Source organism: Nilaparvata lugens, chromosome 11, assembly GCF_014356525.2.
Source record: "Nilaparvata lugens isolate BPH chromosome 11, ASM1435652v1, whole genome shotgun sequence".
NCBI classification, from domain to species: domain Eukaryota; kingdom Metazoa; phylum Arthropoda; class Insecta; order Hemiptera; family Delphacidae; genus Nilaparvata; species Nilaparvata lugens.
In genome coordinates, this window is record NC_052514.1 from 39,178,710 (window position 1) to 39,196,712 (window position 18,003).

Below are 18,003 nucleotides of genomic sequence, written 5' to 3' on the forward strand. Positions count from 1 at the left end.
TTGATAATTAGAAAGACCGGTTTCGGTTATTACACCATTGTCTAACTCAAGTCACTTGAGTTTATCAGAGATTGACAATGGTGTAATAACCGAAACCGGTCTTTCTAATTATCAATAAATCAGTGGTTTTTTTGACAATTTCTTAGTGTTTTTCATTCAATATGAATAATTACCACAATATCAACTTCTCAACTACACAAAAAGTATTTATGAATTTATCATTTAATCATATTTTCAATAAAGGCGTCTCTTATTCTTTGTATTTTTTTGGTAGGCAAGGCATATAGTATGGTGAGCTTTTTGTATGATTTTACTGTTTATTTCATTGATCTTTTCTGTTCTGACAAAATACTATTGATTGAAATATCATTCGCGCAGATATCACAGCTAATGAAATCAGCCGCTACAATGGATGTAAAGAGGCAACGATTGAAAATGTTCTATCGCCGTGGTCCACTTATGAGTTCCGAGTCATAGCTGCTAATATGTTGGGATATGGAATTCCTTTAGCGCCATCTCCCAGCTATAATACTGTACTCCACCTGAGAAACCCTACGTTGCTCCAACTAACATAGGAGGCGGCGGAGGCAAAATTGGCGATCTTACAATCACTGTTTGTGATTTTAATAAGAAAATATCAAGTATAACAGCTGATAAAATTGTTTATTTTGTACATCAATAATACTGTACACATCATTCACCAGTGGAAAAAATCCTGCTAATGTTTGGTTTATTGTTATAGCGTTTTTGAACTTTAAAATCTCTGTTTCTCAAAATAATTATATTTTGGACCTTCATCCTTTTTCCCCTGTGGTCTTCACTTGGAAATTATTACTATTAATTATTTAATAATATAGAATTATATAAATAATGTTAATTGATAGACTCATTCATTCTCTGTAGTACAATCATCGTTCACTTCAATAGGCATGCTTCTATGGCATTCTACAACTCAAATTCAAATTCAAATTCAAATGATCTTTATTCACAAAAAAAAGTAACACAGCAGCAGAAACATTAGATAAATAGTGAATATTCCCCACAAAGACAACAAGTCTGGGTGTGGGGAAATTTAAACTCTCTTGTAGTTTAGACATTTTGTCTCCAAGTAAATATTTATTTCAATGCTCAGTTAATTAATTAAATGCTTCAAAATGAATAAGCGTGGAGTTGTTTGCTGTTAGCTTCTCTGCATAAAGTGAAATTACTCAAGGAAGAAGAAATATACTAAATAAAAAAAGGATAGCGCTATCATCTTTGTTGAATGATAGACAAGGATAACAACACCATTATAACATGGACCTAACTGTAGTTTGTTGCTTATGATAGAGTATATACCTATATTATTGGTTAGTATATAGCTACATAGGATAGTATGTAGCTATAACAGGATAGACAAGGATAACAAAACCAAAACTGCTATTATAACATAAAACCTCACCGTAGTTTGTTGCTTATGATATAGTATATACAGTAGATAGGATAGTATCATAGTATATATAGGATAGTATAAAATATGGTTTGTTGCAGAAATCTTCCGATAAGGTTGTGTTGTTATATCTAAGTTTGTTGTTGGCTGTTGTTGGATCTAAGGTCTAAGGTTGTTGTATTAAGGTCTCACCCGTGCTCGTCAGCAACATATTGGACCTGAACTGGTCCTTCAGGTGAGTTGTAAGCATAGGCGCCCTGAACGGCCATAGCTTCAGCAGGGGTACCAACATAACGCAGGGCACCTGACTCATCTCTGGCGCTGCCGTCTCCTGAACGGTAGCTGTAACAAATTCATAAAAATTATAATTTTTTAGAAAAAGCGTGATAGTTTAGAAAGTTAGTTGGCGCTGATTGATCTGTTCAAGAGACAAGTAAGAAAAGGAGAAAGGTGAAGAGGAAGGTGAAGAAGAGGAGACAAAGGTGAAGAGGAGAGAGGTGAAGAAGAAGATGAAGAAGAGGTGGTGAAGCAAAAGAGGTGAAAGGTGAAGAAGAGGAGAAGAAGAGGAAATAAAGGAAAAGAGGAGAGAGGTGAAGAAGAAGGTGAAGAAGAGGATAAGAAGAGGAGATATAGAAGAGGAGAGAGATGAAGAAGAAGGTGAAGAAGAGGAGAAGAAGAGGAGATAAAGGAGAAGATGAGAGAGGTGAAGAAGAAGGTGAAGGAGAGGAGATAAAGGAGAAGAGGAGAGAGGGGAAGAAGAAGAGGAGAGAGGTGAAGAAGAGGTGAAGAAGAGGAGATAAAGGAGAAGAAGAGATAGGTGAAGACGGTGAAGAAGAGAAAAAAAGGAGATAAATGAGAGAAGAGGAGAGAGGTGAAGCAGAAGGTGAAAAAGAGGAGAGAAGAAGAGGAGATAAAGAGGAGAAGAGAAAGGATGGTGTGTGATTATAAAAGTGTAGAGTGTAGAAGAGTGTACAAGAGTGTAGAAGAGAGAGAATGTGACTGTAGAAGAGGGAGGAAGAAGAAGAAGGTCATGGTGAAAAGAGACAAGACGATATAATATATAACTTGATGATGATGCATAAAGATACTTGCGTATCTTTCAGAAGCAACAAGCTGCTCTGTAGGAGATGCAGTTACTCACTCCTTGCGTATCTCTTCAAAGGCAACGTGTTGCAACGTAAAGATACACAAGAAGCTTTTGGAGTTACGTCCTTTTAGCACCAAACAGTTAAATTCTGTACCAGGCGAACATAGCTCTGTAGGAGATGCAGTTACTCACTCCTCGCGTATCTCTTTATAAGCAACAGATGCTGTTCTGTATCTCTTCAAAGGCAACGTGTTGCAATGGAAAGATACACAAGAAGCTTTTGGAGTTACGAGGTTTTAGCCACCAAACAATTGAATCGTCTACCAGGCGAACAGAACTTTGTAGGAGATGCAGAGACTCACTCCTTGCGTATCTCCTTATAAGCAACAGATGCTGTTCTGTATCTCTTCAAAAGCAACGTGTTGCAACGGAAAGATACACACAAGCAGCTTTTGGAGTTACGAGGTTTTAGCCACCAAACAATTGAATCGTCTACCAGGCGAACAGAGCTCTGCAGGAGATGCAGTAACTTACTCTTTGTGTATCTCCTCATAAGCAACAGATGCTGTTCTGTATCTCTTCAACAGCAACGTGTTGCAACGGAAAGATACATAAGAAGCTTTTGGAGTTACGTCCTTTTAGCACCAAACAATCAAATTCTTTACCAGGCGAACATAGCTCTGTAGGAGATGCAGTTACTCACTCCTTGCGTATCTCCTTATAAGCAACAGATGCTGTTCTGTATCTCTTCAAAGGCAACGTGTTGCAACAAAAAGATACACAAGAAGCTTTTGGAGTTACGAGGTTTTAGCCACCAAACAATTGAATCGTCTACCAGGCGAACAGAGCTCTGCATCACATGCAGTGACTCACTCTTTGTGTATCTCCTCATAAGCAACAGATGCTGTTCTGTATCTCTCCAAAGGCAACGTGTTGCAACGGAAAGATACACACAAGCAGCTTTTGTATCTCATAAAAAGCAACGTGTTGCCTCCGATAGGATACAAACTGCTTGACTGTGGTGGTTACGGCTTTTTAGCAGAACACAGTATGAGCTCTCTACCAGGCAAACAGAGCTTTGGTGGGGATGTACAGTTACCGGCTCGATGGTCCCAACAATAGTACTGTATATAGATGGTATAATATAGTATATAAGAATAGTACAGCTATACACTATCCTTGCTCCTTGCCTATCTTCTCAGATGCAACAAACCTCTATCGTATCTTATCAAAAGCAACGTGTTGCACGCAATTTACACAATTAATTGAAATAAGTGGAAGATATCTAATTAGAATAGTGAATAATTGATTCCACATTGTAGATATATTCATAGATAAAAGATAAGCATAAGTACTTTCTTGTCTCTGATATAATTTAAACGATTCTATGATTCTTATATTCTATTTCTTCATATTTAATATTAGGACAATACTGTATTTAGCGTTTTTCAGGCTCCAACCCAATCAGCAAGTCGGAGAACTTCCCACTCTGCCGACTCTGAAAACGCCTGGATAACGCCTAATATAGTCTCATTCTTAGATATCATTTGATATCAAAAATATAAATGAATGCTATGGTAGTTGGAATGAATTGTATGGGATTTATTAATCAAATTGAATCAAACCGGGAGAAAAGAAAAGAAAAAGTAGTAGAGGAAAAAGAAGAAGAATTAAAGAAGAAGAAAAAGACAGAAGGAAAAGGAGATATATAAAGAAAAAACAGGAGGAGTAAAAGAATAAGTAGAAGTCAGAAGGAGGAGAGAATAATTGAGGAAAAAAGACAGAATAAGGGAACTGAGAAGAAGCGTGAGTAGAGGAAGAAGAAGAAAAATGAACAGACAGGAGGAAGAGGAGGAGGAAGAGATGGAGGAGGAGCAGCAGCAGCCACAGCAGCAAAACATGAAGAAAAATAAGATGAATGAGAAGAAGTGGAGGAAAAGGAGGAGAAGGAGTGAGAAGTGAGAAGGAGAAGGAGAGGTTGCAGGAGCAGGTGCAGAAGAATATGAAGGAGAAGAAAAAAGTAGAAGAAGAAGGAGAAGAAAAGGAAGAAGAAGAAGAAACAAAAGAAGAAGAAGAAAAAAAAACAGAAGGAGAAGAAGAAAAAGGAAAGATGAAGAAGAAGAAAAAGAAGAAGAAGGAGGAAGAGAAGAACAAGAAGAATATTGAAGGAGAAGGAGGATAATGCGAGGCGGAAGAGTGGGAGGAGGAATAGAAGTGGTGGTGGTGGAGAAGGGGGGGTTAGGAGAAGAAGTATCATCGGAAGATGAAGAAAAAGAAGAGGAATACATGAAATAGAAAAACATTACGAAACGAGTTGTAGATGGGGTTAGATGGTGGGATTATTACCTGAAGGTGTATGAGCCATCAGGGTTGAGATCGTAGTTCTGCGAGAGAATGGGCACAAAGGCACCTGGGCTGTAGGCACCTGGCCTCAGGAAGGGGGCTTGTGGCCTGGCTAGAGCTACAGCTGCCATGCTGGCTACCAAAACAACCTGAAACATACAAAATTCAATCATAATATTACCAAAATAGTAATATTGTCACGTCTCTTTTCTGTATAGGACTACTTGTAATATAAATAGAAATACAAATCAAATTGAATTATCTTACTTTTTTGTGTAGTTGAGAAGTTGATATTGTGGTAATTATTCATATTGAATGAAAAAGACTAAGAAATTGTCAAAAAACCACTGTTCTATTTATAATTAGAAAGACCGGTTTCGGTTATTACACCATTGTCAATCTCTGATAAACTCCTTGTTTAGTCATAATATTACCAACTCCATAATAGCAAACTCCTTGTTTATCAGAGATTGACAATGGTGTAATAACCGAAACCGGTCTTTCTAATTATCAATAAATCAGTGGTTTTTTGACAATTTCTTAGTCTTTTTCATTCAATATGAATTATCTTATTACATGTTTTGGACATTCATGCCATTTTTAAGTGATTTGAAATGAATAAATAATTTATAATAAATTAATAATATAATTTGTTGTGATAAAATAATTCAAAAAGAGTACTGAGATTTATTATAGCCTATTGTAACGTTTTTTTCCTATCTTTTTTCACTGTAATTATTAATTAACGAAAATCCTAAATAAAAGCTGCAAATCACCCCGAAGACTTCTGCTACTGCAGACATTGACAACAGGTTTAACAGCTAGATGGAAATTCCATGAGAACTACTATCCAAAAATTAGTTGCCAGCCCGGGAATCGAACCCAGTACCTCCCAATTGCTAGTCAGGCATGCTTACCCTTACACCAAACTGACAATCTCTGGATAGCAGCGCTCATTTTATAAGAAGCCACAGCGACCAACCAGTTTACAGATGGAATTAAATATTGAGAATGCATTTTTTTTCACTGTCATTTAACTTGGACCTCACTATAGTGGAACAGTTTACAGAATAAAAATCAACAAAAAGAGTGAGTACTGAGTGAGAAAAATGACTGAATGAGTAATTGGCAACTGTAAAAATAAAACAAAATATTTGAAGCTATTTTCGAAACGTAGTGATCTTGACAGCATAATAATTACAGGTCAAATATACACTTATGCTATGAATAACCTAACTGGGCAAATTATTGCAATATCCGGTTTGGATGATGGAAGCGTGCTTCAGTTATATTCACTCTAAACTGTCAGCGTACATTAAATATGTACTGTAGTGGAAAGCATTGATGTAATGTATAAGGAAACCGGCAGTTTACAATGAATCTCACAGTAAATTGATTCACGGCTCATCTAATAAATCACGAACTGCTAGAAGCGTGAGAGAACTGATAGTATCCTTGAACTTGGAGCAGTTCTTCATTTATTCATTGCAACTTTTATGCTAAAGGATATGCCCTTATTGGGAATGTCTCAGGTCTGCGAGATTTCAGATATGCGAGTGCCTATTCTAGACAAAACAGAAACAAGTGGGAGACTGTGCCGTTCAGTGTGTATACATCATAGAGAAACAATAGCGTAAGTAGATATCCCATGGTATAGGACGTTTATGTCGCAACTTTTACTGTTATCTCAAGCCGATAATTCACGTAGTTCTTTCCCGTGAAGCTCCTAGTCTCTCATACTGTGATGTTCATACACTCTCACCCCAACAAAACATTAAAAATCGACAATAATTGACAGTAATCGGCTTGAGATAGCAGTAAAAGTTGCGACATAAACGTCCTATTCCATTGGATATCTACTTACGCTATTGTTTCTCTATGGTATACATTCTCACTGCATCAAGTTTACGTTGCAAGCTTATACACAGAGAATCGTCTAAAGTGCGTTATAAAGTGTTTTATTATCAATGGTATTTGATATCCTTGTCAACGACGCGAAAGCGCTATCTCTTTCTCGCTTTGCTCTGTAGCGAGATTAGTCCAGTCAATATAGACATGAAAAAGGGGGTGTGCTTGCAATTTATGTTGTAGTTCTGATTTTTTAATATATTATTTGGGTACATAAGAGAAGTCCTGAACCAATTTCTTCATGCAAAATTTCCTTGTGCTAGATACAGTGGCCCAAAAAACTCGTATTTTCGACTCATTTTCAACTATTTATGTCAAATCTCGTAATCGGATAGAAAAATTGGTTCTGGACTTCTCTTATGTACCCAAATAATATATTAAAAAATCAGAACTACAATCATATAACAGACAAATCTCAAGTAGCCTTCCTCAAAGTCCATAGTAGCCAGTGGGATTTTTCAGTAATTGTTTCATTATTATGAAACTCCCACTGACGGCCTCGGTCAAGCCCATTTCGAACTAAATGAATATCAAATTTATCAAACTATCTTGAAACTAATCATGATTTCAATTGAGAAATGTGATAGTCAACTTCTCAGGTTACAGCCCTATTTCAATCTGGAACAAATTACAAATATGATCTGAGAATTTTTTTTCAAGATTCTATTATTCATTTACATTATCCAATACACAAACCATATACATGATTGGAAAAGGACCAACAGGCCTAGCCCAAAACTGTTCCGTTTTGATAGTAGTAAGCCAATGTCTGGAAGGTAGGTTATGTGCGTTACTCTGAATCAAATTCTGATCATGTGAAAATATATTCCAAAAATACGAGAAATACTGAGCACACTTAACAAATTTGTGGAAAAATCTTCTCCCAACCTTTGAAAAAACCTAATTTCACTCCTACAACCTTGACCCCCATCATCACACTTTCTCCGTCACTCCTCATAACACAGAACACAAAAAGACAGAGACAGAATGAGGATTGCATCCGCCGTTTTAGTTGAGAAAAAACAATGGCAAATGCAGATAGCATCAAGATAAGATTCAAGATCTCGCGATAGGAGAGCAAATAGAAGAATTTTGTCGTTTCCTTTGCTGATGAATGAATCCTCGTGGAGACAAAGGCTTTGGCCAGTTCATGGTCATCCCGTATTCATTATGATTCATCCAATATTCATTTCCACTTTCATTATGATTCATTCGTTCCAATCATCATTATGATAATCTATGTTTTGTAGATATGACCTACGGACAAATAGCTTTCATGATGCAATTTTTGTTACATCTGCTAGCCTATAGTGAGAGTCTCTTCAGAGTAGACTACATCATAAGAATGTTGTGAGGTTGAGTGGTAGAGAGGACTTAAAAGTCCAAACTCCGCCTAAGAGAGAATTTTTTCATTCTCATTTTCATCATTAAAATATTTTGTGTGGAAAGTTTCCCTTTCAACTTGTTCTGAGGGAATCTTTAAGGTCCCATCATTTTAAAGGTAATTTTACTTTACCCACTACACAACAATAATACAATAGAGTTTGATGAATATGATAATATTCGTAAATACAGTTAATAATCCTATTATATTAAGCGAGCAATTTCTGTATTTATATATCTGGTCATTTTTATATCTGGTTATTTATGTTCAACGGATCTCGAAAACGGCTCTAACGATTTTCACGAAATTTGTACTATATGAAGTTAATAATCCTATTATATTAAGCGAGCAATTTCTGTATTTATATATCTGGTCATTTTTATATCTGGTTATTTATGTTCAACGGATCTCGAAAACGGCTCTAACGATTTTCACGAAATTTGTTCTATATAAAGTTAATAATCCTATTATATTAAGCGAGCAATTTCTGTATTTATATATCTGGTTATTTATGTTCAACGGATCTCGGAAACGGCTCTAACGATTTTCACGAAATTTGTACTATATAAAGTTAATAATCCTATTATATTAAGCGAGCAATTTCTGTATTTATATATCTGGTCATTTTTATATCTGGTTATTTATGTTCAACGGATCTCGAAAACGGCTCTAACGATTTTCACGGAATTTGGAACTTAGTGGGTTTATGATATAATGATTCGATTGCACAAGGTCTCATTCTTTGGAAACTCGCTGAGCCACATTAAAAGGATAATCAATCTTTGGAGAACAGATGATAATTTCGTCGTCTCTCGATAACAGAAGATGCGTGTGCCTGTGTGGGAGAGAGACAGGATTATTTCCAGCTGTGTTATCATAATAAATCAGCGAGAAATTATTACATCTAGCTAGACAAGATTATTACATCCGATTATTATTATTATTATTATATTATTATTATTATTATTATTATTATTATATTATTATTATTATTATATATTATTATTATTATTATTATTATTATTATTATTATTATTATTATTACATCCGATTTGATCAACATAATTAATCTGATTTGTTGACATGACATGATAATCCTAATCTAGAGTATATAATAATTTTCAAAGTTGATCATTATTTGACAATTTCAAGTGATTAGTGAGTGTTATTTTGTTATTCAATTTGCTCTGTATATAATCTAAGTTATATTTTTTTTGTTTTCAAATGTTTGAACAGAAAATATTGAAACTGAATTCAAGCGTATGTAACATAAACTACTTTCTGGACTATTTATAAATCAAAATTCGGGTAAGAAACAGTTTTGGGCTGTGCCTGTAGTACTTCCCCAATCATTTTTAAGAATTTTGTTCGGTTTATCAAAAGTCAATAAATAAATAACGAGCGAAGCTCGGTGCCACGATATCACTATATAAATAAGAAGCTCTCAAGTTCACTTCATAGATTTACTTCAACATTACTGAGGAGCGGTTATATGAACAATTCATAAGAATGTTCTCATTCAAGCACGCTTTGGCTGCTTAGCAACTGATAATAGGAGTCAAGCAGAATCAATAGATCAGCCTATATGTAGATTTGTTCAATTGATTTGGAGTTAAATTGAATGAAGTAGCTAATCTAATAACATTGATGAAAGAAATTGAATATCTAAAATTTACCTTTGAGATGCGAAATGAGAAACATTAATCCTACAGAAAAAAACAATCAAACCTACAACAGTAGTCAATAGAGTAGCAAAAATATGTGAGGAACTAAAAACTCAAGACAACTAAAAAAAACAGCTCTCTCTCTCACTCTCTCTCTCACACACACAATCTCTCTCTCACTCTCTCTCTCTCTGAATCTATCTCTCTCTATCTGAATCTGAATCTCTCTCATATCCTGCAAGTCTCCAACAAAAGATTGTTCGTTAATTGAGTAATAATTTATTCAATATCTCGGATCTGATCATTACCTTGCTTGTTGACCTAGAAATGCTGAGTGAGGTTACAAGCAGACTCTGCACTGCCCACAACATTGAATGAATCTTCACTGATAGTCTCTCTCCTTGCATAACTTACTCAATTAGTTTATTCAATTTTGAAATTACACCGGAGCTGAACGTTTTCTGAATTAAAGGTTTATCAGTCTGTAGACAGCATTATGAGGCTTGGAAAATCCAAAAAATGTGAAATTTTGACAGTTTATGAAACTTGAGTTATTGTAAGAATTCAACTCGTTGATTTATAAATTTGTTGATCATTTTTATTCACTCATTTATGACAAATACATTTTATTTTCTACTGACGCACGCATTATGCGATTAACCCTAAAGAGACACACTGGGGTGTTTCACACCCCAGGGATTTTTTTTCTGTTCTGCAGTTGACAATATCAAACAGATGGGAATTTATGCCCAGTCTAAATTCGGTTTGTAGTATTGTCAACTACTCTCTACCACTTCCAGTCAGTAATAGCATTCTACAAGGTCACCAGCTCATCTTGTTCTTCGTTTGGGGTGTCTAACACCCCAGAGTGTCTTTTACGTAGGACTTTTATCAAACACTTTTATTACAAAGATTTACTTGTATTGTCACAACGAATGTGGTATGGGATGATGGATCAGATTGGAATGAATGCTATGATACTCTACAACTTGAGATTCAAAACAATAAAATGAAGAGACGTGAGTTTTTGATGAAGTTGTCATTGGCAATGATCAAGCCATTCGTTCAAACCGGATTAGGAGCTCCAACACTTAGGCGGAACATAAGTACTTTTAAAATTAGTATAAATATTGATAAGCAGTGCTTCACTTTCGATTTCTGTATGCACTTGGAACAAAAATGATTAAGAAATGATGAAGTATGGTCCAAGTACTAGCTTTTTCATATTTTTCAAAGAAAAATGCAAAATTAAATTGGGGTGTTCAACACCTCAGTGTGTCTACTGTATTAGCATAAAGTAAGTGTGTCTCTGTAGGGTTAAGATATTTTATTCCATTAAAATACACGAGCTAAGAATCAAATTAATGTTTGGGAGAGAACAAACAGCATTTGATTTCCTATAGAAGTATCTCATTATAATCGAATTGACCAACCAGAGGCTATGAATACATTACTAGATCATCACTAGATCTATTATCAACTAAAACCTGAGATAAAAGCGTGATCCGAAGAATTATGATGATGATAATCGGGAAGTTGTCTACGATGAAAAGTTGTTTGTCATATTTATTATGATTTCTTCTACGCACTGACTTGACTTTGTAACCTTCATCTGTGAGATGAAGTAATAATATTTGTTATGCTGAATGAATGTATTGATGCGAATGGGAAAGAAGCTTGCTGTAAGAAGATGAGATAGGAGAAAAGAGAAGATGACGAATGGTGGAGAGTGAAGATGGGAGAGGAGAAAATGAGAAGAAGATGAGGGATGGAGAGGAGAAGAAGGAGAAAAATGAGGACAAGATGAAGATAAAAAAAGGAGAAATGAAAATGAGTAGGGAAAAGAAGGAAAAGAGTGAAGAAGAGAGTAGATAAAAAGAGATGAGGAGTAAGGAGAAGGAATTGTTGGGAAGATCAAGGAGAAGGAAGACAGAAAAGGAGGGGGTAGAAAAGAGAGAAGATAGAGGAGAAAATACGGAAGGAGAAGAAGTAAGAACAAGAAGGAGAAGAATAGGAAGAGAGAATAGAAGAAAAAAGATAGCAAGGAAGGAATTGTTGGAAGAATGAATTAAGAAGAAGGAATTGCTGGGAAGATCAAGGAGAAGGAAGGGGAAGAGAAAAGAGAAGAAGATAGAGGAGAAAATACAAAAGGAGAAGTAAGAACAAGAAGGAGAACAATAGAAAGAAAGAATAGAAGAAAAAAGATAGAAAAATAGGAAGTGAGAAAAATAATGAAGAAGAAGACAAAAAAGAAAGAGGAAGAGAATAGTAAAAAAGAGAAAGAACAAAAAATGAGGAACGAATTGAGAGGAGAAGATGAAAGAGAGAGAAAAAAGAAGGAAGGAGGATTGAATGATGGGGAAGAAATGAAGCGGGTAGGTGTAATGAGAATGGGGGAGGAGGAGGAGGAGATGACGAATAGTGGAGAATATGAGAAAGAAGTTGAGGGAAGAAGAGATGAAGAAAATGAGGTGAAGATGAGAAGAAGAGAGGAGGAGGATGAAAAGGAGAAGGAGAAGGAGGAAGAGGAGGGGGAGGAAGAGGATGAGGAGGAGGAGAAGAAGAAGGAGTAAGAGGAGGTGTAGGGAAAGGAGGAGGAGGAGGAAGAGGAGGAGGAGGATATGAATAAAGAGGAAGATGTTGAGGATAAGATGACGAAGGAGAAAGAACTAATAGATGAAGTTGGAAAAAATGATGAATATAGTGGGGTGAATAGATAGAGATAAAGATAAATACACAAAAAAATGCTGATGAAGAAGATACAGAAGAAAATAAGATGAGGAAGTTGAAGTAGATGAAACACTAGTAAAGTGAGATAAGAAAATGATGAATCGGGAAAATATTGATTGAAAGATAGAATATCTTCATAATATCTTTGAATGATGGATAATTGGGGAAGGGGAAGGAGAGAGAATGAGAAGAAAAAAGGAGAAATGTGGTGATCAAAAAGAAGACCGAGGAGAGGAGGAAGAAAACGAAGAAGAAGGAGAAGAAGAAGCGGCAGTGTTGAAAAAAAACGGGTGACCTTTCAATGAATGAATGAATAATTGACCTGTGACCTGCCGTGAATCAGTTGAAAAATATGCTTCCAATGTTTGAAATTTTTATGTGACAAGCTGTTTGTCGAATTTGGACAAGTTGGAATGATATACAGTGAGATTCAAGCCAATTTGTCAGCATCCCTTGTTAAATGACATCAATGTTCACCATCCTACCAATACTGACAGTATTAAATGAATATCGCCATAGTGAATCCTCCTTGAAGGAAGAAATTAGCAAAGTTTTTGTGTCACAAACTCATATTAAATCGGAGATTGACTCAGAATTTCAATGGAGGTTTCATCAAAGATTGACCCAGAAATCAATTATTGTGACACCCTTATAAATAGAAAACTTTAAATTTTTTAAAGTGTTGAAACGTATTTAGTATAATAGTATTTAGAAAGATCAGGTTGGCCTATATTACAAAATGTTTAATATATTTCAGTCTTTCAGTGTTTTATGGGGAGGCCTGTTTTACAAAATGTTCAAATAAATTTCAGTCTTGCCCGTGCTTCATGGAACGGACCTGTATGACAAAATGTTCAAATAAATCCAGTCTTGTCCGTGCTTCATGGAACGGACCTGTATGACAAAATGTTCAAATAAATTTCAGTCTTGCCCGTGCTTTATGGGAGGGACCTGTTTTACAAAATGTTCAAATGAATTTCAGTCTTGTTTGTGCTTCATAAGACGGACCTGTATTAGAAAATGTTCAAATAAATTCCAGTCTTGCCCGTGCCTTATGGGATGTACCTGTTTTACAAAATGTTCAAATGAATTTCAGTCTTGTTTTTGATTCATAAGACGGACCTGTATTACAAAATTTTCAAATAAATTCCAGTCTTGCCCGTGCCTTATGGGATGTACCTGTTTTACAAAATGTTCAAATGAATTTCAGTCTTGTTTGTGCTTCATAAGACGGACCTGTATTACAAAATTTTTAAATAAATTCCAGTCTTGTCCATGCTTCATGGAACGGACCTGTATGACAAAATGTTCAAATAAATTTCAGTCCTGTTTGTGCTTTATAGGGAAAATAATGAGATAGGCTAGGTTGAGCTTCAGCTTTAGGTGGGTTCCAAATCACCAGTTATTTCTCAAACTTATTAAAGTTATATTCAATGTTGAGTGATGGAGAGTACACATACAGTAGCTCATCGAGACAACAGGTGAAAGCCATTTTGCCTCCTTCACAAAATACAATAATTCCCAATATAATACCATTTCCAATACAAAGAAGATGAGAAATAGAAATATACAGCCAATTATAAAATTATCCTATACTATTAAACGAGCAACTTCTGTTTATATGTTTAGAAGTTTGGATGTTTAGATGCTTGGATGTTTAGATGTTTAGATGTTTAGATGTTTATATGTTTATATGTTTATATGTTTATATGTTATATGTTTATATGTTTATATGTTTATATGTTTATATGTTTATATTTTATATGTTTATATGCTTATATGTTTATATGTTTATATGTTTATATGTTTATATGTTTGTATTTCACCGGATCTCGAAAACGGCTCTAAAGATTCTCACGAAATTCAGAACACAGTAGGTTTGTAATATAAAGATTCGATTGTACTAGGTCTCATCCCTGAGAAAACTCGCTGGAGGACATCGAAATAATAATTATTATTCATCCTTTGAAAAACAGCTGATCGACTGTTGGTGATGGAAGTGAGTGAGCGAGTTCATGTGTGTGGGACTGTGTCAAAATTATGACTCAGCTGTTGAACTTTTGTAATCATTCAATCAGGTACTTAATGCCGGTTACAAAAAAGTCGGGTTATTTTCAATCCTGATTAATTCCACTTGATCCATATTTTTTAAATGGTCTTCTCTGATTTGGTTCTCGTGAAGTTAATCATGATTAAAATTTAACCGGTTCTTGTGCAACTGGGCCTTTGTGAGGAGAATTTTCGCATTCATCTGGGAATTAATCTCAATTTACTGTTATTAGATGGATGAATGCTATTATAATTTCTCCTTTCGTAATACATTTTTTATGCTTTTGTACTCCAGAGCGAAGCTCGGTCCCCGATATTTAAAATGAATTGAGATGAAAAATAGAAATATGCAGTTTCATAAAAAAATATAGATTCAAGAAAAATATAAATCGTAGTACCCTTTTCAAATTATTTCATCACTAAAAAGTGTATTCAGACTTATATTTTTATTTATATTAAAAAGTAGCCCTAAAGAAAAAAAGGACAAAAATATAATTGGCTAAATCGCTAATTGGGCCACACTGTAACTCTATAATAAGGCTCTAAACATATTATCCAATTTTCGTGCGTTTCCAGGCTTTACAATAAATTAACATCCTGTTCAAATTTACACTTCATTACCCTACTCCATTTAAAAACCTCACCTTTTAATTGAAATAAAGAAATAAATTAATATCGAAAAGAAATGGAAAGTTAGCTGGGATGAGAGCGCAAGACGCAACAAACAAACGTAACATGAAAAGAAAAAATCTATTCAGCGAAGTTAAATAATCAAATATAATGCAAAGCGCATAAGGGTGGGCGTAGAGTGCCGTAACGTTGACGTAACATCATCGTAACAGTTAACGTTTGAAAAACGAATAAATTTAAAATCTTTTATAGGAATCAGATTCACTTTCAACTGTCAGCATCAGTTGAATGAAAAGCATAAATGTAATTTTCAAACGATGCTGATAGTTAAAAGTGTATCCTAGTAACATACTTTTAATGAGTCTCACGATCTTTTATTTGATCGTTAAAATCACCACTCCTATGTATTGTATTCAAATATGTATGCATTCGAACAGCCAGAAGCGTAAAAATGATTAGAGAGTGAATATTTTGAGTAGCTTGTAATGTATTGGTTGATAATTGGTTATTAAAGGATTGCTTGTTAGTGTACCGTTCATTGATTTCACTTAGAAGATTCAGTTACTAGTTTTTACTTTCCTTGCCCTATTACCATAGGTAAGGAGAGTATTGCTTTCCGAAAAAATCAAGGTACCCCAATTTCTAAATTTTCTATACGTTTCAAGGTCCCCTGAGTCCAAAAAAGTGGTTTTTGGGTATTGGTCTGTATGTGTGTGTGTGTGTGTGTATGAGTGTATGTGCGTCTGTGTACACGATATCTCATCTCCCAATTAACGGAATGACTTGAAATTTGGAACTTAAGGTCCTTTCACTATAAGGATCCGACACGAACAATTTCGATCAAATGCAAATCAAGATGGCGGTTAAAATGGAGAAAATGTTGTAAAAAACAGGGTTTCTCGCAATTTTCTTGAAAACGGCTCCAACGATTTTGATTGAATCCATACCTAAAATAGTCATTGATAAGCTTTATCAACTGCCACAAGTCTGTTATCTGTAAAAATACCAGGAATTCCGCCCCATCTATGCAAAGTTTGATTTTAGATTCCCAATTATCAGGCTTCAGATACAATTTAAACAAGGAAATTTGAGTGGAAAAGATTGAGCATGAGAATCTCTACAATTATTGTTATGTTATTTTTTCACCTAAAATTGGAAATAAGCTCGAAATTCGAGAAAATGTGATTATCCAATTGCAAACTGTTGGCAACTGTTGATTCTATTAAATGATTCACTATGAAGAGTTAGCAGACCTCGTATGTCTCCAGCGTTATTGTCCTGTCACCAGCTGGCTCAGATATTTGTTTATAAGTAGACTTGAGATGCGCGTGAATACTAGCGTCAGGTGATCAATTCTCATAACGGCAAGGAAAGTTGTGTGAGTGCGCCACACGAGATTTTTGTAAAATAGATAATATTATACTTTTGCTCGTTAGGATTGCTTGTTAGTGTACCGTTCATTGATTATACTTTGAAGATTCAGTTACTAGTTTTTGTAAAATAGATAATATTATAGTGAGGTGGAAAATCATCAGATATATTAAGATTCTGTCAAAGGTATGATGCAGTTCATAGTCATTCGTGGATGTCAAGCTTTAATGATTATTAATTATATTATATTAATTATTAATTATATTATTTGTGACTAGCAGGTAACCCATGCTCCGCAAGGGTCTTTATTCATTCTTTATTCATTTATACAATAAGTACATTATCAAAATTATAGGAAGAGGGAAAATAAGGTAACCTCGTGCTATTCCTCTCCCAAATTTAGATAACACCTAGTCCGAAATAGGGTAAGAATCGTAGTTCTTCAATTCACAAAATTCTCAGTCCTCAATTATTCTCACAAAGTCCATTTCAAAACTTGACAAACTGAAAAGTTGACATACTGAGATCCTGAAGAATTTTAAGCAGGCATTTTACCATCCTCGGTAAATTAAAAATCTATATGCAAGTTAATTAGTTCAGTGGTTGAGACGTGATGATGCGTCATTCATGAATTTCCTATCCCCAACGTGTATAAGTCAGTTGTTCTTTCCTTCTAATATTATGAATTAACATTAGTACGTCCTCCAACTGATATTAATATTAGTAGCCTATTATTATGATATGTTATGGCAATCAATGTAATGAGATGTGTTATGACAATGATAGCAAGAGATACGTCATAGATCCATGGCTTTAAGATAACTGACTCCTGTGGATGCGCAGGATAGAATCTAATAGAGGTTGAGATCCTAGAAACGGTCCTAAAATCTATGATACCTCCCTTGAGTAAGTAACTATGATACATAATAGGTCAGCAAACAATATTTTTCCATTTTTTAGAGGTTGAATCAAATTAATAGAGGTTGAGATCAGAGAGACGGCCCTAAAATCTAAAGGTGCGTACAGATATACGCGCCGCGTACATGAACAATTCACTTTTAATCAGCTGACTATATCTGTATTTTTACAGAAACGGTAAGATACAGATATAAAAAGCTTGGCATCAGATGATTAAAAGTGAATTGCTCATGTTCGCGGCGCGTATATCTGTACGCACCTTTAGATACCTCCCTGAAGTAATTAAGATACATGAGTTAATAGGTCAACAAACAATATCTCTCCAATTTTTAACCAGTTTCTTCAATTAAGCCGACAGGAGAATGGATTCTAAAACTCTAATTGTGAAAAATTCAGAGAATGTATCTTTGTAATCTGTTATCTAGATTCCAGTTTCTTCAATGTTTTGTATTAGAAGAGTATGAAGGAATTTGGGATGACGATTTGCAAT

The 18,003-nt window shown here is 34.9% G+C and overlaps 1 protein-coding gene across 1 annotated transcript in view; it reads right to left on the reverse strand.

Moving 5' to 3' along the window:
* LOC120353693 (endocuticle structural glycoprotein SgAbd-9-like) overlaps positions 1-18,003 on the reverse strand; it is a 31,401-nt gene that overhangs the window by 784 nt on the left and 12,614 nt on the right. The window contains exons 2-3 of the mRNA XM_039438415.1: positions 4,863-5,008; positions 1,622-1,771 (exon numbers count right to left, since the gene is read on the reverse strand). Of these exons, the coding sequence (XP_039294349.1) occupies positions 1,622-1,771; positions 4,863-5,008 (296 nt within the window). The remainder of the gene's footprint in view (positions 1-1,621; positions 1,772-4,862; positions 5,009-18,003) is intronic.